Source organism: Phaseolus vulgaris, chromosome 5, assembly GCF_051622355.1.
Source record: "Phaseolus vulgaris cultivar YP4 chromosome 5, ASM5162235v1, whole genome shotgun sequence".
Lineage (NCBI taxonomy): Eukaryota > Viridiplantae > Streptophyta > Magnoliopsida > Fabales > Fabaceae > Phaseolus > Phaseolus vulgaris.
Window position 1 is genome coordinate 40308185 of NC_143502.1, and position 9112 is coordinate 40317296.

The following is a 9112-nucleotide window of genomic DNA, read 5'->3' on the forward strand; positions in this document are numbered from 1 at the left end:
TAATAAATATGGCATGTTTTTTCTTTGAGGAATATCTGATTTGTTTACTTTGTCTTTTATGAGTAGTAGTTTATAGATTAGTGAGTGATGTCACTAGTGTTGGTGCTGTGCCCAAAAAGGATCTAACCACAACTTTAAGCCACTACTTTACTGGGCCTAAGTATGAAAAAAGTAAAGTAATTACAGGCTAGCTAGTGCCAATTATTTTATATTTTAGGGTTTTGCTTTGCAGGTGTTTTTTTTTTAATCTCCATTTTCCTTCAGAATTATCACTTTAATAGTTTTCTTTAATTATTGTTCCTTCCACCGCAATCTTTGCAAATCATTTTTTCTGTCAATTAATCAAATCTTTGTAGTAGTGTGTGAAATTGATTTCATAAACTTAAACCTGACCAATGCTCTAACACTACCTTTGTTCCTATTCTGGCATTTTACTCTTAAGCATGTTCCAAAAAGTAATGGGAACAGACAACCATGGATAACACAAGAAAGAGAAAAAAAGCTTCAAGTTAAAAGTTTGCAAGATAACTTAATATATACCAATGCTATTAATGTCATTCACATTATATATATATATATATATATATATATATATATATATATATATATTCTATTAAAAAATAGATTTTAAGTCTAATTTAATTTTACAGAATCAACTCATAAGTTGATGTCTACACTCACTTATATATTTAAAATGTTTTTATTTCTAATGGATGTACTTCTTCATGTCAAAACTATCTACTTGTACATAATATTATATATTTATAGATGATTTATTAATGGTCTGATGATAACGGAATAAGTCAAATAAACTTTAAATAGAATAAATTCTAAATGAATTTAATATCATATTACAAAATAAATTTTAAGTTAAATTCAACTTTATAAAATTGATTAATAAGATAAATTGACATCCACTTATATATGAAATAAATGAAATGTCTTTATTTTTAGTTGGTACGTGATCTCTAATAAATTAACACATTCTAGTTTTATTATATTTTCAGTGACTCCATTTCTTGATTGTGGATAATCTTGTTTTCGAAATGTTAATTAGTTTTTGATTTTGCATGAAAAGTTATTGAGAAAATTGTGTAAATGATGTTTTTGCTTTCGTATTTTTATCTTATGAACCTGATATATGGGTAAAATTACTACTTTAATAATTGAAGGTCACTTGAAAATTGTCCATTTTTGGGTGGGAATGAAAAGAGACCATTATCATTTGTGGTTGAATTACCGATTATAATGACTAATCACTGTCTTATGAATGAGCCAGAAGTTAGAAATTACTGCAACATGCACCTGATTATTAGTACTATTCTTGTTGCATGGACTTGTTCATCTTTCGACATTTTTATGATTTGTAATAATTTGTTATAATTCATTTTTTTATGTAGAGCTCAATAATTTTAATTACCCACAGACTCAAAATCACCTTACCTGTTTGTTTCATATTTTAAAAAACAGCAGCACATAAAATAAATTTTCATTCTTATATAATAGTAATGACAACAGTAATAACTTTTATTTGGTAATTTTTTTACTGACATTAAATTTTAATATTAAACAACATAAAGGGAAAAGCTGCAAATTACTTTTACCCTTCTCTTCTGTACTTTATACATAATTGTGCAGCAGAAACTAGTGTGATATTTTTGAATGCTAAAAGGAGAAACTCAGCAGTAATTAGTTTCTGTGTGATTAATTTGAAGGGTTTTTTTGTTTTTAATTTGGCTGGAGGAAACAAAAACAACGACTCTTGTGTGTTGAATATTGAATTTTGAGAAGTATATGATATATTATAGTGTTATAGTGCGTGGTGTTTCCATGCATGGGAGCCACCATCTTCGTTTCTAGGAACAAATTTGAGACGAACAACGCGTCAAAAAGAAGCTTACAGGTTAAGATACTTGTTCCACTTAAAACCCTAAAATATAATAAAACAAAAAGAGATGAGAATGAGAGAATAAGCGCAAAGCAAAGCAAACAAAGTAAAGCCTCTTCTTGCTTTCCTCTCCTCCATCATCCTCTTCTTTTTCCCTTACTTTTTTGCCTCTGCTATTCCCTCTAGCTAGTGCGATTCTACCACCACCTTCTCCCTAAAGACCCATCAAACTTTATAAAAAAAGAAACAAAAAAAAAACACACACACACACATACTCACAAAAGGATTGAAGCACCATGGTTTTCTCTTCTATTCCAGTCTATTTAGATCCTCCCAATTGGCAGCAAGTAAGGTTTCAATTCCCTCAAATCTCAGCCACAGTTTCTAAACCCTAAAACCATATCACAAAAAGATAACTCATTAATATTCCTATTCCTACTTTGCAATCTAATCTTCCTGAATATACCAGATTTTTTACATTTTCTCTCTTTCTTTGGTTCTGCAGCAACAAAATCAACATCAGGCAAATGGCAGCAACACTCCTCAGCAGCTGCTTCATCCGATGCCTCAACAGCCGCAGGACCCTCACGCGGGAGTGCATGAAGCTGCAGGCCCAATCCGGCCCGGTTTGATGGCGGATCGGTCTAAGATTCCGGCCCAGGAAGGAGCTCTGAAGTGTCCTCGCTGTGAATCCACCAACACAAAGTTTTGCTACTTCAACAACTACAGCCTCTCTCAGCCGCGCCACTTTTGCAAGACTTGTAGGCGCTATTGGACAAGAGGTGGTGCTCTCAGGAACGTACCTGTTGGTGGAGGATGCCGCAGGAACAAGAAGAACAAAAGGAGTCGCTCCAAATCCCCGGTTTCTACTGAGAAATCATCACTTCCCAATTCCACAAGTGCGATGCCTGAGCTTATTGGTCGTTTCCCAACCCCTTTCATGGCCTCTCTTCAGAGTATGAACCGCTATGGTGTAGGGAACGCAGGTGTTAACTTGCGTGAGATGCAAGCACAGAACGGTTCTCATATGGGGTTTCAAATTGGTGGTCAGGGTCATGCTTCAACTGTTTCTACTACTGCTGGAGGAGGAGTTGAACAGTGGCGGTTTCAGCAATTTCCTTTCTTGAATGGTTTTGACTCAGCTTCTGCTGTTTCTTCCTACCCTTTTCAAACTGAAACTGTTGAAGCTTTGGTTGGAGATATTGCCGCAACTTCTAGGGTTACTCAGCTACCTCCACGGGTTAAATTGGAATACAACGGTGGCTTTAATTTGTCAAGATCTCCTTTGAGTGTCTCAGAAAATAGTAACCATTACTACTCATGGACGGATTTATCTGGTCTTGCATCTTCTTCCGCTAGTCATCTCTTGTAACTTTGATGGGTTAGAGAAGAGAAAAGAGAAAATCTATGGCAGCCACAGAAATTTAAGGGTTTTGGTACTGTTATTTTTTTCTATCAATGGTTGAATGAGTTTCCATTCAATCAAGTCACCCTCTCCGTTGACATGTTGAACTCATTTAGTTATTGATCCAAAAAATAACTGTACCATTAAACTCTTATATTTTCATATCCGTTCTAGGATGGCAGCACTCCATGTTCCACCGTCTTCACGCGTCAGTGTTAACAGAAACCAGGCTGGTAGAATTTAGTCTTCAATTGTATATTTTCTTGTCATTGGTTTTGTTTATGTTTTTTGCATGGACCCAAGTTTCATTTGTGTTCAATTGAGCTTTCTTTGTAAAACAGTGTGTGCATGTATTGTATTTTGTTTGTTTACTATGCGATATCATTTGGTTCAAAAAATACTTTTCTTGAGTTTGTTACTCTCTTACATATGCTTCATCATGCTTGGTAACTCACACTAGTGTTCCAGTTTTCGTTCATGTATGGCGATAAGCTAGTGGCACGATAAAGCAAAGGTATCAAGACAGAAGAAAAGCGATACTGCTATATACAGTATTAAAGAATGTGCCACTGATCCACACTAACATTTATCGAGACAGTGTTTCTCGGGATAACTTTGTTAGAAATTACAGCTTCAGTACTTTTCTCGTATCTTGCAGCCTCTCTATACAAGTTTACATTATCTTAATTTGAGAAGCAGTCTTAATGCAAAGTCATAAATATGGTTTTGCATACAAAGGTTGATTGTGTCGTGCATCTTGGAGAGGATAAATATATATTTTGGTAAGTCACACTCTTTCCTTTTTCTTTTCTTTTTCTCTTCCGTGCATTTTCTGGTACTTCAGTTGCTATTAGGTTTTGCACGCACTCAAGCTTTATTCTGAGAAAAACATCTCAGAAACTTGATTTCGTCGACAGTCATTTAATGTTCATGTAGCTCTTTACCTGTCCTCAAAATTGTCGCAAAATCAGAATTCCGAGGAAGCTCCAATCATTGTACTTTCAGCATATTCGTAGTAGGAAGTTTCTTTAACGTGATGTGAATTTTGAGTTAAGAGTATTCACTTACACAAGGTCCAAGTAAAAAATGAGTGTGAATGGGAGAGAAAAAAAAGGAAAAGAGATGGATAGACAGTGAGAGAAACGTAAAGAAAATATGCATTCAACATCAGTCAACAGGCAAGACTTTACGATGTTGTAATTATCAAATTAGAATCATAAGCTGGGAAGTACAGATTTGTTTGTTTTTGAGGTTGAAAGATAACCAATCTTAGAAGACGCCAAAATCCCACTCAAAACCATGCAATTCGACCCAATTGAAGTCGGTGAGTGTTCTAGAACTTGTTCAGCAGAATGATGCAAGAAACAAACACAAATAATGAATATATGATTTTAGGTCATATTATATTCTGCACTTGAAAACAAAAGGAAAAGGAAAAAGTCTGGTCAAGATAAATGTGAACTTTTTTCTACGTATTGTGATGTTAATTTCTCACCTTCCACACGGGACTTATCAGTGCGCTTCAGAGGTAACTGAATGCATGTGTTCAAACACTAATAATTACTAACTTTATTATTACAATACCACTGAGAATAAACGAAATTATCTTTTAAAAAAGAAAAAGCAGATGATAACTTTTGTAAGGACCAATGCTGCCTTTCAACAACGAATAAAGCAACACGACCAGCAGTGACCAATTCAGACAAAAGCTCTCTCCGTGTCTGTGTTTCGTCAGCTAGTCATGGGACGTCGTAGGCACCAGAAAAATGGTTACCCTAATTCCAAAAATGTCGGTGTGAGTGCTTCTAAAACAATGCCTTCAACCTGCAATTCTATGAGTTTGAGTTTCATATCTCTCTCCTGTTAACGAAGCATGAAGAAGGTGATTAGGAATTCAAATTACAAGAATTTGATACTTTTTTTTTCTGTGAAAATACAAAAGTATTTATAAGTAGACAAGTTATCTCTTTAATTAATCATCTATAACTTTAAAACTAATCTCATGATTATTATAGCTATCCTAGTCCTCCTGGTTAAAAAAAACCCTATTATATATCTCTAAACACTTTCTAGAATGGCACAAACGAAGCTACTTTGTATTGAAATTCTACTTGTTTTTTAGCTAAATGGGTAGGATAATGATGGAACTTTAAACCACACAGTCATGAATAGTTTTATATATGTCTGTATCTCTGTTATATGAAAGTTAGAGAGAGTTGAGGATAAGACGTAAAGAGCAGTGTGGGCTTAATTTGCAGGTTGCTGCAACCGAAGAATGAACCAAGGGGCTCAAAAATTCATGCATGTTTCGTGGATTAGAGAGAAATACCCCAATTATTTGAACGGTGTTTTCAGAAGCAGTAAAAAAAGGGAAGCCATAATAACAGTGTTTCAAGCATAACAGACCAAACCTGCAACATTGATGGTATGAATCTAATCTAGGAATCATCCAAATGAATTGCAAAAACAAGAGACACCATGGATTTGACTTCCTAATTCAATCTCATAAAATTTGCCCCACTTATATCATATATATTATGATGTGAAATCTCCAAACATTTTGATAAAGTTTCCAACTTGCCTATAAGACTATATATTTATGGATGTTTTGATAGTAACCTAACAATAGTTTGATAAATTCAACAAATTTTCGTTAAGATAAATTCAAAAGACCCTAATAACATATTAAAAGTGAACTTTAACTCAACTTTGTAAAATCAATATATAACAGAAGATTTCCTACTACTGTATACTATGTCTCCAACAATTTATCTTAGCATGTATATCTTCCAGTTCTTTTTCTATCAGTCTTGTTTCACTTCTAGCCTTTTTCTTTTCACAGTGGCGTGGGACCTTACGTATTCATGTTCATGGCATAGCAGATACCGTTACCAACTTAACTTAGAGTGGTCAATAATGTGTATTGGTGCAAATGAATTTTTTTCTAAAAGCAATTTTGCTGTTAGTTCTGATAGTGATCCTTTACAGCATGGAATAACTGGAGCAGAAAGAGATAAGAGAATTAAAAGGGAAAGCAATGGAAAAAAGTAACTGGTAGCTACTATTCTACATGGCACGCACGTCATTTTTTTGAATGGGAAAAGTTACCTTCACACATTTTAAACCAGACAGAAACTACTGAGTAACATTGTTAGATGAAGATGCAAAGTAAGAAAAGAGAGACAGAGAGACGAAAGGAAAGCAAAGGTTACCATGTACGGTCTCTAGTGTTGTACAATTCTGTACCATATTTTGTCACCTTATGTTTTCCTTTCTCTTTATATCAATCTACTGTGTTGTGTGCTATCAAGGTTTCAAACTACACAAAAATAAATAATTATAACAGTTTGTTTAAATTAAAATAAATAATACATTAAAATTAAATGGTATCATTCTTATGTTATGCTAAAAAGTAAAATTAATATTCTATTCTCACTCTTTCATGTTTTTTTTTTACAACTAAATTGATGTTTTTTTTATGGCAACTAAATTGTTATTATTCAAACTCTGTTTTTGTTTTGATGGAGAATTTACCTATTAATTTGGTAAATACTTTGTATCTAGGTATGAGAAGAGGGATGTCTATGTATATATCTACCTACATTTCACCTCATATCTATCTTTATTCTTGGTCCTTATACTTATTAACGTTCTAAATTAATAAAACACACTTAATTTATTAGATGATCTTAAAAAAATTCTTTATTGTTTAATGTGGTACTTAATTTTTTTTATTTGAAAAATCTTAGCTTTCTTTTTTTTCATCATACAAATTTGTATTCTCTCAGTTGTTCCACTTATTGAATATTTACAAAGTTCACTAAGCTTACCACTTCTTCTCACAATATGATTACACATTCTTTCCTTTATGAATATGTTTTTATTTATTGTTTAATTTTTTCACACAAGAATGTCTAACTCTCAATTGGTCAAACCCTTTGTTATTTTATTTTGAGATTTATATAATTATTTATATGGAAAAAAATGTGTGTTCGCTTGACATTTAATCTTTATCTTCTTTTACTTTATTTTTTATTTTTTATAAAAAATTATTTAACGATTAGGTATATATTCATTAACGATTAGGTGTAGATTAACGATTAGGTGTAGAGAGGGGGATGGAGATGAATTTCACTTTTATTTTAGTTTTTTATATCAACTCCAGACGTTAACTTAAAGAAAAATAAGTTTTATGGGATAATCCACAAATTAACTTATATATTGATTAAATGTAATTTTGGGAAAAAAATAAATTTAAATTTTGTATTTCGAGACTCAACGGATAAGTTTGTGCTAACATATCTAAACAAAAAAAAAATCAATTATTCTATAAATAAGTTACTTTTAAAGTAAGTTAATAATTAAGAACAAATGTAAAAGTGTACTAGATACAGCATGAGCTTTTAAATGTAAATACTACGATTTACATTCGTTATTATCGATTTGGATAAAAAATATTATTACAAAATTGGTCAAGTTGTGCGACTCACAATTTTAAATAAAGAAGTTGTGCACTACTACAAACAAACTATTAAATATAAATTAAGTTTGACGAAAAAAAAATTAATTAATTATTATAATGATTAAATTAGAAATATTTTAGAGATTAAAATAATTATTAATTTTTAAATTAATTTTTATTATTAAAAAAAGTTTGTAAATTGATATTTATTTAGCTATTTAACTACCAATTATTTAGATTTTAAATAAAACTTTAGTAGCTAATTAAATATTAATTTAAAAATTATATATCAAGAAACTAATCTAAAAATCAATAACTTTTTTTAGTTTTTAATTTAGTCAATATAACAACTAATTATGTTTTATGTTTAAAATTTGTTTTTATTTAATAATTTTTTTAAAATTGATAATGTGAAAAAAAAAAAAAAACTCACCAGAAATACACTCCTCCGACTACCACTACTACACAAATAGCCCGAACCACCTTACAACAAAAAGCAGAACAACCACCACAATATCCTTCGTCAATCTCTTCACTCACCTCCACAACCAAAAAATTATATAATTTAACTTTTTCACAAAAAGTTATTTTTGGAATTCAAAAAGTTCTGAAGGTAAAGAAGAAGATATGGAGGTGAAGGATAAAGCAACCCCAATAAGATTGTTTCTTCCTGCACCTCCATATCTTCTTCTCTCACTTCCATAAATTTTCGAATTTCCAAAAATACTTTTTTATAATATTTCAAATTTCAAAAAGTCATTTTTAAAATTTGTTATTAGCTTTCGGATTACACAATCCGGAAGCCTTTTTTTATATGCACGATTACTTTTCGGATTACATAATCTGAAAGTCTTATTTAGCTTCTGGATTATGTAATTCGAAAGTCTTTTTTCAAATGAATTTTCAGATTAAATAATCCAGAAACTACTCTATGAAGTGACAAAAAAAAATAAAAATGTATTTTCATGTTGCGTATGAAAGTGGCAGAAGAAGATATGGAGGTGCAGGAAGAAACAGTCCCCCAATAATGTTCAAATTGACCCAGACGACGTTTAGAATCTTTGACCCAAATGGGGATTGCTTATTGGGCTCATACAGAATACAGCTTACTTACGCTGGCCCAAGACCATCTCAAGTTGTGTCTGTCAAAAATTAAAAAAGATACAACATCACTATAAAAAATAGGCTGCTTCTTCCTGCACCTCCATACCTTCTTGTGCCACCCCATAAATTTTTCTTATTCCAAAAATACCCTTTTCAATATTCCAGATTACATAATCCGGAATTCTTTTTCTAGATTCAAAATTAGCTTTCGGATTATGTAATTCGAAAGTCTTTTGTGATTAGCTTCCGGATT

The 9112-nt window shown here is 31.8% G+C and overlaps 1 protein-coding gene across 1 annotated transcript; it reads left to right on the forward strand.

Moving 5' to 3' along the window:
* Positions 1-1915: 1915 nt before the first annotated feature.
* Positions 1916-3631, forward strand: LOC137817051 (dof zinc finger protein DOF3.6). Its single transcript, XM_068620266.2, has 2 exons — positions 1916-2235; positions 2394-3631. Exons 1-2 carry the CDS (start codon positions 2185-2187, stop codon positions 3258-3260), a joined length of 918 nt encoding a protein of 305 aa, XP_068476367.2. The 5' UTR covers positions 1916-2184; the 3' UTR covers positions 3261-3631.
* The last annotated feature ends 5481 nt before the right edge of the window (positions 3632-9112 follow it).

Coding starts and splice junctions, on each gene's coding strand:
- LOC137817051 (XM_068620266.2), top strand. CDS start 2,185: ATGGTTTTCTCTTCTATTCCAGTCTATTTAGATCCTCCCAATTGGCAG. Junction 2,236..2,393: donor ATCCTCCCAATTGGCAGCAA/GTAAGGTTTCAA, acceptor TTGGTTCTGCAG/CAACAAAATCAACATCAGGC.